The 19,739-nt window shown below is 45.3% G+C and overlaps 1 protein-coding gene across 6 annotated transcripts in view; it reads right to left on the reverse strand.

Annotated features, from left to right (window-relative positions):
- The window catches only part of lsp1a (lymphocyte specific protein 1 a), a 313,607-nt gene that overhangs the window by 31,537 nt on the left and 262,331 nt on the right, over nt 1–19,739 (reverse strand). For all 6 annotated transcript variants that reach the window (XM_067993835.1, XM_067993832.1, XM_067993831.1 and 3 more), the window contains 4 exons: nt 19,524–19,567; nt 16,485–16,566; nt 14,212–14,343; nt 10,464–10,562 (listed from right to left, as the gene is read on the reverse strand). In XM_067993835.1, the coding sequence (XP_067849936.1) occupies nt 10,464–10,562; nt 14,212–14,343; nt 16,485–16,566; nt 19,524–19,567 (357 nt within the window). The remainder of the gene's footprint in view (nt 1–10,463; nt 10,563–14,211; nt 14,344–16,484; nt 16,567–19,523; nt 19,568–19,739) is intronic.

A 19,739-nucleotide genomic window follows, 5' to 3' on the forward strand; every position in this document is an offset into this window, starting at 1 on the left:
GAACAGCAGCAGGAGGCTGCATAGTGCTGCCTTCCCGAAGCAAGAGCAGCAATGTGAAAGGACCTTGTAACTTGTGGTCCATTCTCTGTGGTTCTAGTAACCAAGCCTGCCAGCTACACAATTACCAATAAACATTTGGTTTTAGTTTTCTTTTAGAAAAGTTAATTGGAAAGTCACTTACTTTGTAGGTACCATTCTTCATTAAAATCAGATTAGTATGGAAAAGGTCGGTCTACTATGTAATGATTTACCTGGTACTATCAATGGTAAATCTCTCCTGAGCTGTAATCCTTGTATATAAACGAACAAAAGGCCTATTTGTTTGCTCCTTTGGGCCTCAGTGGAGTGCTGCATATCAACTGTGGCACACATGATAGAGAGGGTTCCCAATCACAGCAGAGGTCATTATCTATCTCCGTCTGGCTTTATTGTACAGAAACATGTGAAGCAGAGGGAACTAGTTGTTGTAAATATTAGCAGGAGGCCACGGCATAATGTTGCCATGAATTCACACGGGACTTCAGTGACTATTACCATTTGTACTACAGAGGTACATCCGGTGGGAGGCACTTCAATTCATAGTATAAATGAGGAGGCGTATATGTCTCCAGATGCACAGAACATCATGGAACTGATTTTCCTCCATTTTTTCACTCATTTCCTAGTCTACCCAAGGTAGGCAATTGAGAAAAATTGGGCAGTAAAGCCTACTGCCTCATAAAAACTACCTGAACCATTTTCTTCTTGCCTGTTGAAGGTAGCCAGCAATGCCTGCTATGTCCTCACTGCATCCTGTACTAATGACGGTGGCTGGGTGGGGTGTGCTTCAGGACCCAATTTCCCTCTCCTACTTACTAGTGGCCACCAGTGGGAAAAATCATCTCTACAAAGCAGGCATTGGGGCCTGCATGTGGTGGGCCAGAGTTACTCCACCTTTAGATGCCATAAGGGACCTGGGAGAAACTTGCAGGTAAGCCTTCGGAAATTTTTATTTTAAGAAGAAATTTAAAATTTAAAAGAATTTTAACGCTTCTCTAAGATTCTTTAAGTATTTTAAAAGTATATTTAAGAATTTTGAAGATTAATTTTGGAAATTGGATCCGGGGAACCTTCAGGATCTCCGGGGCAGAGCTAAGGTTGAAGGATTGCGGGTGGGAGGGGTGGGGTTGAAGTCCAGATTTGGCTGACTTGGCACAGAATAACCATGACGATGTCCTCCAAAGCCCCGTATCCATTTGCGTCAGGCTCGAAATTGCAACGTAATCACGATCGACAATTTAAAAGTTAAGTGATTAAATTATTTGCAGTCAGTTTTGGCCGAGTCATGACAGACAAAATTGGCGACCTCAAAGTGGTTGGGGGTGGTGGGGTCATGACCCCTCCCCCGACCCCCTCACTGGCTCCACCACTGAGGATCTCCCACAGGCCTCTTCCTGTTTATCTGCTTTGAAAAGGAAGAGGAGGATCAGGAGAACTACCACAGAGATGGTATGCTGCACAGGCACTGTAAGTGATCTCTGTCTCCTGCCCATTGGTACTCGGGGCCTCCCTGCCAGGAGATCCAAGCGCTACTTCATTGTGACCCCTCGGCAATGCCTTCAGGAGGCTATGCTTCCCTCACAAAGCAATAACTGTTCCCCCCTCCCCACAGACAGCAGCGGGCAGAGCTCACAAGGGAGACCATCAACTGACTACGGTCCAAGGCCATTACCAAATGAATTGCTAACTTTGGCAACAAAGTCACCTCAGTCACTTGCAGACATTGAGCTGCCCTCCACAACTACCAACGCTCCCATTTGGAAATCATTCTGCTGCTTCTTTGAATGGTCATTCCTCTACCCGTCCCAAATCATTCTGCACGTATCCCAACAAAGACAAAAACATCTCACTGTCAACTAATCTGACAACTTTCCCATTATTAAAAGCCACTATGCCTCCCCATGCTGCCTACTCTTGTGTACCCTATTAACCTTAGCCTCCTACTTCTACAGAGGCAGGAGGTTCTAAGGTGGCTGACTGTTGATTTCCAGCAGGAACCCTGTGGGGATTGAAGGGGATTATTGTCTTTGAGGCGAAAGTAGAGAGAGTGAATGCATTCCGAGTGTCCTCATATAAATACAACCCAAGTTTTTATTTTTTTTAATAGGGGTGATGTGATGCCAAGGTTTGAACTTTAAATAATAGGAAAGCTGACCTGTCCTCCAGGTTTGGAGTCCAAATCTTTGCCCCTGGGTATATCAGGCTGCCCAAAAACAACAAAACATATTTTAAAAAAAAATTCTAGCTTGACTTTTGTGTTTGAGGATTTAAGAATTCTCTGGAAATATCAAACTGAAACAATTATCAGCGTTTCCACTCATGGCCCAACACATGTATTGCATACATGAAAACAACTCAAACTCAACTCCACCCAAACATTGTAATGGGCAGGAACTTGGCGGTAAGTCAGTGCTTCTGTTACACATGCCATTCTGGTCCCTTTATTGCCCATTTGTAAGTACAAAAGGGACGGTAGGGACACCCAAATGGCCCTCCAAGTCTCAGCTGTGCTGTTGGGGATGAGGAGACATTAGAAGGTTGAGCACAGTCCAGGTGTTTCCCCCATTGGGTACTAAAAGAATCACCTCAGGTTGTTCTCGCACACCTCTTGATGGTACGTTCAGGAACAGCATTAGAGGAGGAAGTCACCCACCCTCCCAGCTACGGAATAATATGTGATTTAGGGAGAAAGTCCGAAAAAATTACAAATATTTCAGCAGATCTAAAAGATAATCAAAGATGTTTCAAATAGATTTTTAATAAAGGTCTTTTACAACATGTAATTTGTCATGCAATTAAGGTATACACCATACAGAATTATATGTTGCTGCTACAGTTAAATCCAATTGTGCATATTTGTATTTTATCATGAACTGAAATTGAATGTTGTTTAAACAGTAGTGTAAGAACATCCCCTATTTGGGATCGGGGGTGTCTCAAAGAATTTCAATTTCCTGTCTGTTGCCCTATTGTCAGGGAGCTTTAATGACCCTTGAATATTGAAACTAGTTCAGTATATGCTTCATCTTAAAGGGGAAGTTATCTTGTAATGGATTTTTAACTGAGCAATTGTGGACTTCAACTCTGAGGCCTGCCTGTCACTCAAATATAGGGCCCGAATTTAGCAGGCCTGCGGGTTCCCAGCGGGTGGTCCTCCGGGAGCGTGGTCAACACGCTCGGCGAAATTAGTGGGTTGCCCACGCGATCGTAGCAGGCAACACACTAATAGGAATCAATTACCTGCTCCTCCGGGGTCCACGGCGCTGGCCTGCGCGTCGGTCGGGCTGCGCATGCGCAGTACGATCTGTCAGCTGGAGGCTCTCTAGTTAAAGGGGCAGTCCTCCACTGACAGATGCTGCAACCAATGGGACAAATTGCAGCATGGAGCAGCCCAGGGGGAAGGCTGCTCCCAGTTTAATGATGCCTCACCCCAGGTATCATCAGATGGGGTGAGGAGGTAGGGGAGGACACAGATCTTCCCCCCGGCGGGCGGGAGGAAGCGGCCTGCCTCTGCCACCAAGAAGGCCTGGCTCGAGGTGGCAGAGGGGGTCACCTGCGCTACCAACATATCGCCCACCTGCATACAGTGCAGGAGGCGCTGCAATGACCGCAGTAGGTCAGCCGCAGTGAGAACACGAAGTCTTTCCCCTACACTCCGTCTGCCACAACACTGCCCCCACCCCACATCTCCTTCGGCACCGCCAACACTATTCTGTCACATCACCCTTCATACCCACTCACACCCCATCCCCATCTTACCTCCACCTACTCACCTCGCCAGTACTCACCCTGCCACTAACACGCAACCCACTCCTCATACAATCTCATTGCTCCATCCCATACTCACCCTCTCGTGCATCTCCCTCACGGCCAGCCTCACTCAACCTGCCACCACCTGTGCTGCAGCCACAGGGCATGCATCACATATGTGCAGTAGGCAGCGTAAGGCAAACGTCTCGTCAGCATGAAGGGGGTGCACAAGGGTGTCTGAGGGTTTGTCATGGGTGTTACCCATATTGAATTTCAGAGCAACAAACAGCACACATTATATTGACACCACCACTGCCATGTCTCCGCGAATCCTGTCCGTTGTGTCCAATAATGCCCGCTCCTGGGTATCACTATGAGGACCCACCACTGATGCCACCCATCGTGTTACTGCAGAGTAGGTGCAGGTGTATTTGCAGGGCTCGTCCGCGCAGACGACTGAGAGACATCGGCGGTGTAGGCGGCTGCACCCTGGAAGGATGCGGAGGAGAAGGTGTGGAGGGCAGTGGTGACTTTGCCAGCGACAGGTAAGCAGTTGGTGCTGGGGCCAGCCAGGAGCAGCTCGGCATGAAAGAGGCTGCAGATCTCCACGACTACATGTCGAGCGAATCTGCGCCTCCCTGTGCACTGCTGCTCGGAGAGGTCCGGGGAGCTGCGCCTCGGTCTGTGGACCCTGTGGCGAGGGTAGTGCCCTCTGCGACGCGTCTCTCTCTGCGGTAGCCCTCCCTCCTGCTGTGCAGGTGGGCGTGCAACAACACCGTGTTGGGGGGATCCACGTCCCTGCGGCGGACGGCGTGGACTGCGAGGCTGCTGGTGCTGGTCATGCTCTTCGTCCTCCGAGGGTCTCCACACACCACCCAACTGGCAGGTGTTGGTCTGAGGGGTTGTGCAGGGTAGGTGTGTGGTTCCTCGGACTGGGGCTGCGGTTTCGTGTCGGTCTGTCCTCTGGCTTGGCGGGGGGTGGTGGAGGGCAGGGGTTGCCCTATGTGACGCGGTGGCCTCCTGCGTGGGTGAGGGCTCTCCCCCGTGGAGCGCACCTTGGCACCTGCCACAGGCTGCTGGCTGCAACACGCCTGGTTGGAGGGAGACTGTTTCCCCCAGTGTGGGAAACTCACTGCCTTGAACCTAAAATCCCACACTTCCTCTTTTGACAGCTGCTTCAGCTCATTAACTGACCACAACGAGCAAGGTAAGTACTCTCAAGTGGAACCCCGCTGGCTTTAATTGCCTGCGGGATTCCCACCAGCGGGGCTTGCGCGCGCAGCCCCGCACGTCAGCGCGGTACCCGGAAGTGGCCGGGATTTCGTCGCGATCCGGTCACGTGACCGGAGATCGGGATTTTCGGGGCCACCCCGCTGGGAACCCACTGGAAACACGCTCCTAAAATCGAGCCCATAATGTCAGAAGTGGGATAATCAGTGTTCTCTTAACTGGGGAGTTCTAAATATCCTGTGCCAAACAGAGAAATCCATCTTGGTTGGTGGAAGGCAGAAGAGGAGAGACTGGCATGACTGGACTCAATGCCCGAGATGCCAACCAAACACAGAATGGCATTGGCAGTATGTAGGGAGAGGTCCAGAACCCAAATCATCCTGGCTGAAAGAGGCTGGAAACTAAGGGTCATTGCTAATCGGATAAGGCAGAAAAATAAGAAAATATACAAAAGTTTAAGCAGTCTTTATTCACTGAATCTATTTTTGGATCCTACAAAAGTGGTTTGTGCCAGTCAGCTAGCTGAGAGGAATTTTGATAAGGAGTTTAATCAGTAATGTTTTATTAGCTGAAACACTGAACAATGAACCCTGTATTGTTTGTTTAGCGGAACACCAGATGTGAGGGGGAGAGTTCAGAGTGAGGGGAGATAATAAAAGAGGAAAGCTAAATATTCATATAATTAATATTTCTAAAATTAATATTCACAATACAACACAGAAAACATAACATTACTGTAGATTAAAATTATATTTCAATTTCCTTTCAAGAAATATGAAATGGGAATATTGTTATAATGGGGATTAATTCAATGTAAAGTACTCCCATATTTGGTTTTCATCGCATTACATCAAGTCTACAGCACAGAAACAGGCCATTCGGCCCAACTGGTCTATGCCGACATTTATGCTCCACATGAGCCTCCTCCCTCCCGCCTTACTTCATCTGACCCTATCAGCATACCCTTCTATTCCTTTCTCCCTCATGTGCTAATCCAGCTTCCCCTTAAACGTATCCATGTTATTTGCCTCAACTACTCCTTGTGGCAGTGCATTCCACATTCTACCCACTCTGGGGAAAGACGTTTCTCCTGAATTCCCAATTGGATTTATTAGTGCCTATCTTATATTTATGACCTCTAGTTTTGGATTCCTCACAAGTGGAAACATTTTCTGTACGTCTACCCTATCACAACCCCTTCATTATCTTAAAGACCTCTATCAGGGTATCCCTCAGCCTTCTCTTTTCTGGAGAAAAGAGCCCCAGCCAATTGTTTTGGTTCAAACAATTGTGCAAATTTATCTTGGGTCTCCCCCCCCCCCCTCCCATTTACAATAGCTTGAAGGAGACAGGTTTTGTCAGATCTGAAACATAGGAGGTGCCCGGGTGACTACAGCCATTAGTACTATAAAAATTCAGTACTTCAATTCCCAGACTCTGCTGTGTTTGCTGGTCTCAGTAAAGGTTTATGGTTGCTAAAACTAAGCTCAGTACCCTAGGCTGGGTTGGGGGGGGGTAATCTCGTTCCTCGTCTCAGTCCAGCACCTTGTTGAAAAGCATGCATGTGTAACTGCCAGGTGAGGACAGGATAAAGCTCGGCTGTGATGCCTCCCCATGTGGAACAGATACCCATTGACTGGGGTCACACATGAAGAATGCCACTTGGGTGGATTACTCAATTGTATCCAATATACCCTTGTACCCATATCCCAGCAAGAGGCAGCACTTCTAAAAAAGGAGGGGGAAGAACTGAGGGAGGGCAGCAGTACTGTTTGGGTTTTCTCCTTGTCCCCACTACAGGGGGAGACATTTTACATTGAAAGCAATGCTCCCTCCCTGACAGTAATCTTCTCTGTTAATTCTATTCTGGTATTTGGTAATGTGAAACATCATAGCATAGCAACCCACAAAGATGTCACTGGAAAGTTCCATAACCTGACCTAGAAAGTCCCACAGAATTTGTTTCTAAAGAATTTTTTCTTAAAGACTGAAAAATGACCTGCAAAGATATTGAATAGGATATCCTCAGGGTATTTTGCTAAAAAAAAACAAGAAACCCCAGTGAATAGAAAGGAATGCACTCCCAGCTCCAGGGTAACTATGTCTCTGCTATTATATTAGTCACACATGCCAAACTGGCCACTTTTCAACACGCCTTGCAGTTTGTTAAGAGACGTCAGGAAGATTACCTTATGAGACAGCCAAGGTACAGGATGATTTAAAAAAAGAAGATGCAGAAGGAGAGGAATTAGTCAGAGCCAGAAGTTATCGAGAGGTAAAGCAAATCCAAGGTTTGGAGAAAGCCTGAAGAAGAGAAGAAAAAGAACGAATAGGCACAGGATGAAAAACAAGTGTCTTTACTCAAAGATTTAAGACTTTAACTAAACCAGACAGACCTTAGAATTGCCTCCTTTTGCCAAGGAATGAAAGAAATACTTTAAGTTATCACGTGGCCAAAAGATCTCAAAACTTTTTGTGGGGTGAAGTGACTTTTATTTTGTCATCAAATGCAGTAGCCATTGTTCACCAGAAATGTCCCACAAATAGCAATGAGGTGAATGATAAATTATTCAGATAAATAGTTCACGTTTTTTCATAGCATTGATTAAGGGGGGCATGTTGACTAACTGAACAGGCAGAACCTTGGTTAGCATCTCATCCAAAGGACATGTCCAAAACTGCAGCACTCCTTCAGTACTACATTGGAGTGACAGCCTAGATTGAGAAGTCCAGTCTTGGTGTGGAGCTTGAACCTACAACCTTCCAACTCAGTAGCAAGAGTGCTACCGACAAGCCACACTGACATACAAACCAAAACTAGACATGGAATTGGTTCGTGGTTTAAGTTATAATGCTTGCTTTGCTGCAGTTGACATTTTATCAGAAAACCTTCATAACATCAATAAATAATAACTTCCTATTATGAGATAGAAGCCAGCACGAAAAAATTGACTTATTGAAAAGAACATGCTTTTAGTGTTTGGTTTAGCTCTTGTGGATTGCCAGATACCTTACTCAAAAAACAGACAGGTGACAAACCTAACTGGCCTGTGAGCGCACACTTGCTGTAACTGGCCTGTGAGCGCACACTTGCTGTAACTGGCCTGTGAGCGCACACTTGCTGTTACTGGCCTGTGAGCGCACACTTGCTGTAACTGGCCTGTGAGCGCACACTTGCTGTAACTGGCCTGTGAGCGCACACTTGCTGTAACTGGCCTGTGAGCGCACACTTGCTGTAACTGGCCTGTGAGCGCACACTTGCTGTAACTGGCCTGTGAGCGCACACTTGCTGTAACTGGCCTGTGAGCGCACACTTGCTGTAACTGGCCTGTGAGCGCACACTTGCTGTAACTGGCCTGTGAGCGCACACTTGCTGTAACTGGCCTGTGAGCGCACACTTGCTGTAACTGGCCTGTGAGCGCACACTTGCTGTAACTGGCCTGTGAGCGCACACTTGCTGTAACTGGCCTGTGAGCGCACACTTGCTGTAACTGGCCTGTGAGCGCACACTTGCTGTAACTGGCCTGTGAGCGCACACTTGCTGTAACTGGCCTGTGAGCGCACACTTGCTGTAACTGGCCTGTGAGCGCACACTTGCTGTAACTGGCCTGTGAGCGCACACTTGCTGTAACTGGCCTGTGAGCGCACACTTGCTGTAACTGGCCTGTGAGCGCACACTTGCTGTAACTGGCCTGTGAGCGCACATTTGCTGTAACTGGCCTGTGAGCGCACACTTGCTGTAACTGGCCTGTGAGCGCACACTTGCTGTAACTGGCCTGTGAGCGCACACTTGCTGTAACTGGCCTGTGAGCGCACACTTGCTGTAACTGGCCTGTGAGCGCACACTTGCTGTAACTGGCCTGTGAGCGCACACTTGCTGTAACTGGCCTGTGAGCACACATTTGCTGTAACTGGCCTGTGAGTACACACTGCTGTAACTGGGAAGATCGCACTGGGTGATAGTTATTGTTATAATTTTATATTAAACTATTCACCCCTCAATAAAATTCCAGCCTATAACTCACCCCTGAGTATCCATTACACATAAAAAACATAACTTGCTGGAAATCTGAAATATGGACAACAAATGCTGGAAACATACAGCAGGCTTGGCAGCATGTGAAAATAGAAGGCAAGATAACATTTCATGTAGACCATTTGTCCGATGAAGCGTCCGTGCCTAAAACGTTAACCTGACTTTTCTCTTTCTTGGATGCTGTTGCACTTGTTGTGTATTTCCAGCTTTTTCTGTTTTTACATATTCATGATACTTTCTATATATTAATCCTTTGTCTAGAGCACAACCCGGGTATCTGATATTCTGAATGTTAAATATAAACTCCATTATCCCTGTAGCCTTCATAGGGGCCCTTGAGACAATGTTTTTTTAACAACTATGATACAATGTGGGAAACAACTGTTGGAGTGAGTCACAAGATTTCTATAAGATGATCTCAGGGTTCTGTGGTTATTCGTGAACCACCAGCTGACCCAACTGGATCCAGACTAATTACACATGTATTTCAACACATTTGGCACAATATAAGATCATGCCTGTCAATTCAGCAATGAATTGTGGCAAAAAAAAGATTTTCTTTTTGTTTCACTGACTGCCTGAAAAGATGTACAATTTCCATTTCTTTTCCTCGGTATTTTTCTTTTCTCCTGAAAGTGCCAGTGCTGGGTGAGGCATGCCCTCTACAAGCACAGGACACTCTCTGCTACCTCTCACACAAATGGCCCTGCTTTGCATGTGAGCCAAGACACTGAATGTTAGCACGTTATTTGATGGTGGAGGTTGCCTGACATCCACACATGAGTACATTCCAGCAGGAGCCACCTAAACCTAATTGTAGTGCCTGTGCTCGGACTAGAGATTGACCCTGAGATGCTTATAATTCCATTTCTAATTGAAAACATTGGTTATCTCCTCTATTCTCAATACACCACAAACTCCAAAAGTTTACAAACTTGTTGGATATATGGCTTAATAGCCTAGATTTTTTGATCAACGTTACTTTAATGCTGGTGTTAACCTGTTTGAAATAAATGGGTTAATGCCAGCATTAAAATAATGCCAATTGGAAAATCTAGGCTAATAGAACTTTACTGAGGGCAGGCATGTCCTTCACGCTAACCTTTATTGTATTATTTGTGTCACATTTATAATCGTTCTCAACAGAGAGGCAAAAAGGAAACAAATGAAAATCTCATATATTTTGTGTTGTTTGAGATAAGGTACCCGTAGTGCAATTTTTTTTCCTTTTAACATCAATTTCTGTTGTTCAAAATGAGCTCAAACCACATGAGAATAGCTGTCAGTACAAAATTATAGTACAGAATGGGAACTGTCCCACTCCAAAAAATAATAATAATGTGATAAACATTTGCCATTGCAATGAAAAGTCAACTTACGGTCCATGAGTGCAGAAACATTTACTTACTGTTGGTTTGGAGGGGCTGACCCAAGTACTGTGCTCCGGTGCCTTGTTCACCCACTGATTGATGAGGTCGCAGACACCCACTTTCAGTCCATCAGTATCCTGGATAAAAATAGATGAGGTTTGGGGGCAAAGGGATAATAAGAGGAAACATATTCATTATAGGAACATTAAAGTGTGGTCTTTTCCCAAACATTGAGTAATTCATTTACAAAGGCATATCTTACATTTCAATGAGTAGGAATCAGGTTACTCTAATGCACAACATTCCCAGCATTCACTTTTTAATTTTCAATCGTTCTTTGCTTAAAATAAATTGACAGTGTGTTTAGAGATCGACTGCAGGCCAGCATTGCTTTTCAGTCTCTGTTTCTAGCCGAGGATTTGGTAAAACATAACAACAAACTTATTACAATCTGAGAGTAGGAAAGAGTAAAATAAATGATGACAGGCTGTAATTGATTTCCAAACAGATCAACCCCTCTGACAAAAACATCATGCACATCACCCCTATGCATGTACTCAAGTAAAGAATTCATTAAACTGCCTTGGACACATCCTAAAAGCACCCTTCCCCTTTAAATGAATAAGGCAATAATTTGGCATTTATGAACCAGTTACAGAGAATGACTTGGTTTTAAAGAAGAAATCTCATACTAATTTAAAGAAGAAATCTCATACTAATTTAAAGGAAAACACAACATGCTTTTGTTTCTGGAGTGACAATAACAGCAATTTGCATTTATATCGTGCCTTACTGCAGAAAATGTCTCAAGGTGCTTCACAGAAGCATGTGAAAAAATGCAATAAAAACAGAAAATACTGGAAATACTCAACAAGTCAGGCAGCATCTGTGGAGAAAGAAACAGAGTTAACGTTTCAGGCTGATGACCCATCGTCAGAACTGAAAGAAGTTGAAGATTAATCAGTTTTTAAGCAAGTATAGAGCCAGGGAAAGATGGTGGGGGAGGAAAGAACAAAAGGGAAGGTCTCTGAGAGGGTGGAGGGCAGGAGTGATTAAATGACAAAAGGGATGATGGTGCAAGGCAAGGAGGGTGGTAATGGGACAAGTAAAGAAACAAAAGATGGGTCTAGAGGAGCAGTAAATGGCATCATCAGAACCAATACCAGCACTTGCTGTCTGAAAAAAATGGGAGCAGTTGTTATGATCCAAAGTTACTGAAGTCAATGTTGAGTCCAGAAAGTTGTAAAGTGCCTAGTCAAAAGATGAGGTGCTGTTCCTCGAGCTTCCGTTGAGTTTCATTGGAATGGTGTAAGAGGCCGAGGATAGAGAGGTCAGAGTGGGAACGGGGCAGGGAATGAAAATGGTAAGTGACCGACAGGTCAGGGTCATGCTTGCGGACTGAGCGGAGATGTTCAGCAAAGCGACTCCCCAACGTAGAGGAGACCAATGTAGGCTGTCTCCTCTACATTTTGTCATTTAATCACTCCTGCCCTCCACCCTATCAGGGACCCTCCCTTTTGTTCTTTCCTCCCCTCCCCTTCCTCCATTCCCCCCCCCCCAACCCCGCAACACACACTTCCCTCGCTCTGTACTTGCTTAAAAACTTTTTAATCTTCAACTTCTTCCAGTTCTGACGATGGGTCATTGACCTGAAACGTTAACTCTGTTTCTTTCTCCACAGATGATGCCTGACTTGCTGAGTATTTCCAGCATTTTCTGTTTTTATTTCAGATTTCCAGCATCTGCAGTATTTTGCTTTTGATTTATGTGAAGAAATAGCTTCTATGCCGGAGAAGGAGAGTTTAGGAGAGGTGACCAAAAACTTGGTCAAAGAGGTGAATTTTAGAGGGAGTCTTAAGGAGGGAGGTGCAGAGGCAGAGGAGTTTAGAGAGGGAATTTCAGAGAGTGGGACCTGGACTGCTGAAGGCATGGCCACCAATGATGGAGCAAAGGGAGGGGGAGATGGAAAAGAGGCTGGAGTTAGAGAAATGGAGAGTTCGGAGGTGGGGTTGGAGGGGGTAGGGGAGATTTGTATTGCTGTCTGAGGTTATGGAGATAAGGAGGGACAATGCCATAAATGGATTTGAACAGGAGGATGATTATTTTAAATTTGAGATATTGGGGGGTTGGGAGCCAATATAGATCAGCAAGCATTGGTGTGATGGACAAGCAGGACTTGGTGCAGGACAAGATATGGGCTATGTGATGGAGAGGATATGGGGTTGGAAGTTGAGATTGAGGTCGAGCAGGATGTTAAGAGTCCCATTCAGCCCGAGTCGGTGGCAAGGATACAGCTGAACGCGATGGGTTTGTTCCCCATGGAGGACTAGGATGTTGGACAATCTATCTGCCAGCACAGAGGCAGTGGAGGGATCAAGAGAACTGGTGGAGAGACAGAGCTGGGCATCATTAGCACACATGTGGAAGTTGACTCCGTGGCCGCGATTCTCCCTAGTGATCGTAGCCGAGGGTTTTAAGGAGAGTTTATGGTGGCCATTGGTAGTTGAGTAAAGGGGCTTCAGCTAAGCCAGTTGTGCACTAGGTATACTCAAGGTTGTGTCTTTTGGACTTGAGGGATCAAAAATGGGGACCATACCAGGTGACTGGCAGTGAAGCTTTCACTGGGACAAGAGCATCAAAGGTGGAGATGAGGAAGTAGTTAACCAAATCAGCTGCTGCAGAGGTTTTGTAGCAAATGGAGGGAACATTCTAGGCAGTTGAGAGCTTGAGAGTGCCCTTGGGGGAAGTGTTTTTTTTCAAGAGTGGATGCAGAAGGAAGTGGGATTGAAGGAGGCTAGGGGGAAGTGGGTGGTAAGGGATGCAAAGAAGTGGTCAGAGAGACAGGAGATGGTGAGGTCGCGGGGTTGACTAATCCATGTTTCAGCATGGTCTGTGTCCTCATCCACACCTATAGCCGAACACAATAATAGATCAAATTAGCAAACCCAGTATGAAAAGGGACCCAGGGACTGAAAGGAGGGAGGCTGTTATCAAGTCTGGTGAATAATAATAGAATCATATTGGCAAGGGGTCACAAACCTTCCAATTCTACCTCATTTCAAGGCTGACACCCTCACTTCTGAATGATCACTCCTTTCTTTAATGTACATCAATTTGTCTCATTACTTAGTATGCTGGTATATATTGCATCAAATAGAATAAGTGACAATCCAAAGCTTCTGGGGCCAGCAAATTTGGCTACAGCTCAGACCTTCAATATTTGTTTGAACTTTCAACCTCCTCAAATCTTATTCAGTTTGGAAGGTTTCTGGACACCATCAGTGAGCGACAGAAAATACCACACAGAACCTTATGGAAAATAACCTCACATTTGCTTTCTAAGAAGCCACTTATAAAATTTAAGAATGCTAAAATTTTTCCTTGGCTGGCTTGGGAACAGATGGACAGATAGCGGTGACATGCCGGAGTATTGATTTCTCCTACTTCTAGTGATGAAGTGAATTTTTAAAATCTAGGTAGCGGTCTCTATTGGACACATATTCCCTGTGTTACAGCAGATTGGCTGTTTCTATTAACAGCAGTTTTCTCTGAGGTAGCTTGAAAAGAAAGCCCTTTGAGGCGTCGGCTATGATGCTGAGTGAAGCTACAGGATATGACTGCTGACGAAGGCTTGGATTTTCAACACTAAACTGGAAGACCTCTACGAGTCCCACAGAAGAGATTTGGTTTCCAGTTCCCCCAACTGCAGGTGTCAAGCCAAGTAGATCAGTGTGCACTTGTGAAAAAGGTCCAAGTTGGTACACAGTGACAAAAATAGTCTCTTACCTTACATGGTGTCCCTTTGGTAACTGAGTTACCTGCAGCGTCGCCTGTCTCCCATAGGCTCTTCTTGGTGGCAACATCCTCTGATAGGTTTGGCATGTCCAGTGATGTGTGTCTGAGTGACTTTGTAGTGCTCTGTGTGTGTGAGAGAGAGAGAGAGAGAGCGCAAGATTAATAAATGACGATAAACAAGCAACAATCTGTTAGAGTAACACCAAAGAATGAATACACCACCCCTGAGGGAATGAGACAGGCAGCTTCTGCTAACACTCACTGCCTAGGTTCAAACACAAAGAATGGTCTCTTGGGCAAAATACTGCAGGGTGATTGGTGTCGTTAGTGTTAATTGTATCCATATGATTTGTATCAATTAGTGTTAATTGTATTCAGGTGGTGCATATCAATTGGGGACTCTCTTGTATCCATTTATATGAGAGTTTACCTTGGTGGGTGCACAGTGGATCTCTGTGAAGAAGGGCTTGGAAGCAACAGAAGACCAGGCTCAAGTATTCTATCCTTAACCACTTGGCTATCCAATTTGTTACAGTTACAGTTAGGCCCCAGCAAGCATTCAGAAAAGGTGAAGGGGAGGAAGGGAAAATTGGTACATAAAGGAAGAGGACAAATATAATGTTTCTCTTTTAGAAGGACATGAGAGACCATTAAAAATGGTTCACTTTTAATTCAGAAACAGCTTTCAATTTTAAATGAGGAAGTTACACCATTAATTCCTTTCCATTCTACATTAGTGACTACACTTCAAAATTATGTCATTGGCTGTAATACGCTTTGGGACATCCTGAGATCATGAAAGGTTTGAACATCCTGTTTTGCCTTTATCTAACCATTTCTGTTGATTTGTTTTCAATATTCCACCCTTTTACAATGGTGAATGCTAATGGCATCACAGCAGGGCATGTATGGGGGCAGGGGGGGAGATTGTACTGGCTCAAGGCTGATGGTATGAGGGGCTGAATTAAAATCAGGATATATTGTTAACACAGGGGTTGCTGAGCTAGCAGTGTGAGGGAACTGCAATAGAGGTACAATCCTTAAGCCAGGGTGTTGGCTGGGACAAGTTACTGAGCCTGACAACGAGGGAGCTGAATTAACATCAGTTGAGATACAGTTATTAGCATGGGATGCAATTTGGGTGCTGCGACCACAGCATTTCAACTACAGACTTATTATTTCCAGTGTCCTTTTATTTGGCAAGGGGTGCTAATACTGGTGGAATGGAACACTTTCCATTTCAGGACCAGTACCAAGCATTTCCAGGTCAGGTATAGTATGGTTAGTTGCGGAGTAAAGCTACCTCTACTCTGCACTAACAATATACCAGCCTGAACTTCAGAATAGTTCTCTTTACTGTATCAGCATGGGATTTTCATTTCCCACACCAGCCACACTGTGATCCCTGTGAGAATGAAAGAATGCTATACTTCACAAAGAATGTGGTTGCCAATTAGCAAAGAATTAGGAGCAGTTCTTAAACTGTAACCCCGCACCTAACAGGAAGTGGATTAAGACTGACCCAAGCTCATTTCATATAGAACCTGCTCAGCTAGCAGAGAGAGGAGACTTTTGTTACCTCGATCCAAACCCAAATCCTGGAGATGAATTCCACTCCTTTACACAATCAAGCTCAGATCCTCTCAAGCAGCTGATTATGTTATTAACACACTTATTTCGATGGACCTATATCAGCAAATCTTAGAACACTGACTTATTCTGGAATTTTAAGACTTCTGACCTGAAAAAATGACAGTGGTGACAGACACCTGCTACAAACAGAATCGTCTCCTTTTAAACAATAAATCAGTACCACTCCTTCATTGAGAAATTCTTCCATGTTGATGACTAAATGGTGAATCACATAATCCAGTGAGCTTTAGCCCACCACGCCACAGAATGGTAAAAAGCAAATTCATAGTGGTGAATCCACAGCCGTATCACTGTGTAGAGGCACACAGTGCAATCCAAGGACTTTACTGTAGGCAGGGAAAAAAATTTGGAGGGACAGTAAACCTGGGCTCTCTTGCCAAGTTTCTAACGCCTGGCAATACAGTAACATTGGCGAAGGTCAGTCAGCGGGACTATCAGGTGGTATAGCTGGTTGAGAAGGTATGTGACTTCATAAAAGGAAAAAGCAATAAAAGAATGTAAGCCCTACACATATCTAGGATTCTTATCAACAATTTCGTTTTCAAGGGATTAAGGCCTGTGGGTAAAAATCAATACATATCTATAGCTGTACGGTGAGTAAATCAGGTTACCTCAATGGCACTGGTATACTGCTCCAGTCGTTCGTCAATCTTTGATATGCTAGTTATGGGCTGGCTCTTCTTAACACTGTTACTGTAATTTTAAAAAATGGATTTGTAACTAAAATTATATTTTAAAAACTTTTAAAAAGTCACACCATTACACGGAAACATCACAAGTGGAATCATTTTTCCAAACTGTCAACCTTTTAGTGTTATGGAAGGATCATATTCAGAAGCATTATAGTGATAATATATGTATGTAACAACGAAAACAACAACTTGTATTTATACAGTACCTTGAATGTAGAAAAATGTCCTAAGGTGCTTCACATGACGAAAAATGCATACCAAACGAAAGGAAAGATAAAGAGGGATTACCAAAAGCTTCATCAAAAAGTAGGGTTTTAAGGAGACTCTTAAAGAAGCAGAGAGAGGTGAAGAGCTGTAGAGGTTTAGGGAGGGAATTCTAGAGCATGGAGCCTTGATGGCTAAAATCACAATTGCCAATGCTGGAGCAAATAGAGGGGAAATGCATAAGAGGCCAGAGTCAGAGGAACAGACACGGAAGTGGGGGGAGGAGGAGTTGTAGGGCTGGAGGAAGTTAGGTGGTCAGGAGTTTAGTGGAAATGAGTTTGAGGGAGTAGGAGGTCAATCTTATGGATGAGTTGAGCTTGGAGGGGGTATGAGAGGGAGATGGGACAGAAACTAGAGAGAGGCAGCAATTCAGAGCTAGGGTAGGATGGTGAAAGGTGGAGGTTTGGCTTGGTGGGCGAGTGGAAGGGGGGAGCAGAAGAGGCAGCTCAATGGATGGACCCTCTCTTGGTTGACAAAATAAATCCATGAGCTCCTTGCACGTTCTTAGAGTGTAGGAGCAGGGGAGAGGGGTTTAAGCAGGCAGTTGGAAGTAGAGAAAAGAAACCAGGGGTTATCTTTGTTCTCCAGGATGATTCTGGTGGAGTGAGCAGTTTTGGCAGATGAGAACAAGGCCTGGTAGAGCTTGATGTGGTGAAGCCAAATCTATCAATGGTGAGATGGCTGAAGGAGGGGAAAGTGCCAGAGGAGTAGAGGGAGAGGCCACTGTGTGACATGCCGATAAGAACAGCAGTGCCACGGCAGTGATTTGAAGGGGACAGATATTGGAAAGTATAGCCAGGCGGGGAGGCTTCGATAAGGAATGTGTCTCCACCCATGAGCCATATTTCGGTCTAAGACAGTTGGATACGAGGTAGCTCAAGTTTGTGCCCCTTGAACTTGACAGAGTGAAGTTGGAGGCTATGTCGGGGGAATGACCATGATGGGAGATGGTGAAGGTTTGCTGGGGACAAGGGCAACAAGGATGGAGGTAAGGGGATGGTTGAGCAATTGCAGAGCATTTGTGGCAAATAGAGCGTCAAAGGTTGATCAGTTGGTGAGTGCAGTTGTAAATGACTTGGGGGAATAGTTTTTGCAGGGGCATATAGAGAAGGAAATGGGATTAAAATATGGTTGGGAAATGTGGGTGGTGAGGGATACAAGAAAGTGATTGGCAGTGGCCTTGTCAGAGATCAAGGTCACAGAATATAGACGGCATGGGAGAGGGTGAGGTCATGGCCATCAATATGGGTAGAAGAGTTTCTCTGGAGGGAGAGGTTTAGGGAGGACAGGAGGGAAGTGAATTCAGAGGAAAGAGGGCAAGGAAAGTGGAGATGGTGGCTGAAATCACCAAGGATGAAGAGTTGCTTGGTGCAGAGACTGAGGAAGGAAAGAAGGGAGGATATCACGGTAAAAAACCTGGGGTGGGGCTGGGGGTGGTAGACAACAACAAATATAATGGAGATACAAGAGGTGTGCAACGCGGTGAGGTGGCTGAAGGAGGGTAAAGTGTCAGAGGAGTAGAGGGAGAGGCCACTGTGTGACATGCCGATAAGGACAACAGTGCCACAGCAGTGATTTGAAGGGGGCAGATATTGGAAAGTATAGCCAGGCGGAGAGGCTTCAATAAGGAACGTGTCTCCATCCATGAGCCATGTTTTTGTCAAAGCCATGATGTTAATACAATCATCCACAATTAAGTTGTAGATGTTCGCGAGTGAACAGACATCCTGAAGGCAAATGCAATGATTGTTGATCCATCAGCGCAGTCCAGGGGGACGATGGTGGGTTAGGTGAGCAGGGCGGAGGAGAGGTTAGCTCCCAATGGCCTCATTGTGTGGACAGGGCGGAGAGAGAGCAGGATGGCTAGTTGAAGTTACTGTTCTTAAGAAGGTAAAAACGGATGCCTTGATGGGCCCATCGAAGGATGCTAAGAGTGACACACAGGGTTATCAAGGACTTGTTCAAGGGGACTGCAACAGGAGGGAAGGAGGCATGAGAAGTAGTGATAGATGAGGTAGGGATGAGGTCTAAGGTACCTGAGAGGGGAGAGAAAAAAGGTGGCATGGTTGGTTGAGAGGAAGGGGCGGAGAGAGAAGGGCCAGAGAGGGACCAATTTTTATTTAAAGGGAGGTAGAAGAATTGGGCTCAGGTCCAGAGCACCAGCTAAAATGCATAAACGAATAGACACATAAGAAATTCTGGGTTGCATATGTATGGCAGAGCTTTAGGCAAGACATGTACTGGTCATAAACAGAGGACAGGGAGCAGACAATATGAAAGTTAAAGTCTGAGGGTCAGGACACTAAGACGAGATGAAGTCCACTTATTGACGATGTGGAGACAGCTTGGAGCAGTTGCTGACCAATGTCCAGGTTTGGAGTCAGTAGTTAAAAGGGGATGGATCCAGGAACCATTGGAGGAGCAGAGTATTAGCTGAGGTGCTGGAAGAGGTTGTTCAATGGAGTAAGAGAGCTGAGACAGAGTGGAATTCAAGTAGGCACCAGCAGAGGTTGATCCAGGGATTTAGTGGAGGTGCTTAGTGGCCTCAGGTGTTGGTAATTTGTACAGCAGATCTGGTGGACTAACTGTGGAGGAAGGAGCAGGGGGCTGAAACATGGGAGGGTGAAGGGTTAATTCAGGTACGGTTGAGGAAGACGATCTGAGCAACAAAGTTGCTGCTGAAGATTTTCTTACCTCTTTTTGAGTGAACGGTTCAAGGATTCTGTCCTTTCACTGATCTAGAAATCAGAAACACAGCAGGAATTAGTCTCATTGTTTAATAGCAACACAAGCTTTCTGGCCAATTTTGACTTAAGCCAAAGCTTTTCATCCTGGGAAATGGATTAATCATTTGCTGTTACCATGGACACCCCTCTGGCCTAATTTAGTGTTGTGTCTCTAAACAAGAAG

This window comes from Heptranchias perlo, chromosome 12 (genome assembly GCF_035084215.1).
Source record: "Heptranchias perlo isolate sHepPer1 chromosome 12, sHepPer1.hap1, whole genome shotgun sequence".
Classification (NCBI taxonomy): domain Eukaryota; kingdom Metazoa; phylum Chordata; class Chondrichthyes; order Hexanchiformes; family Hexanchidae; genus Heptranchias; species Heptranchias perlo.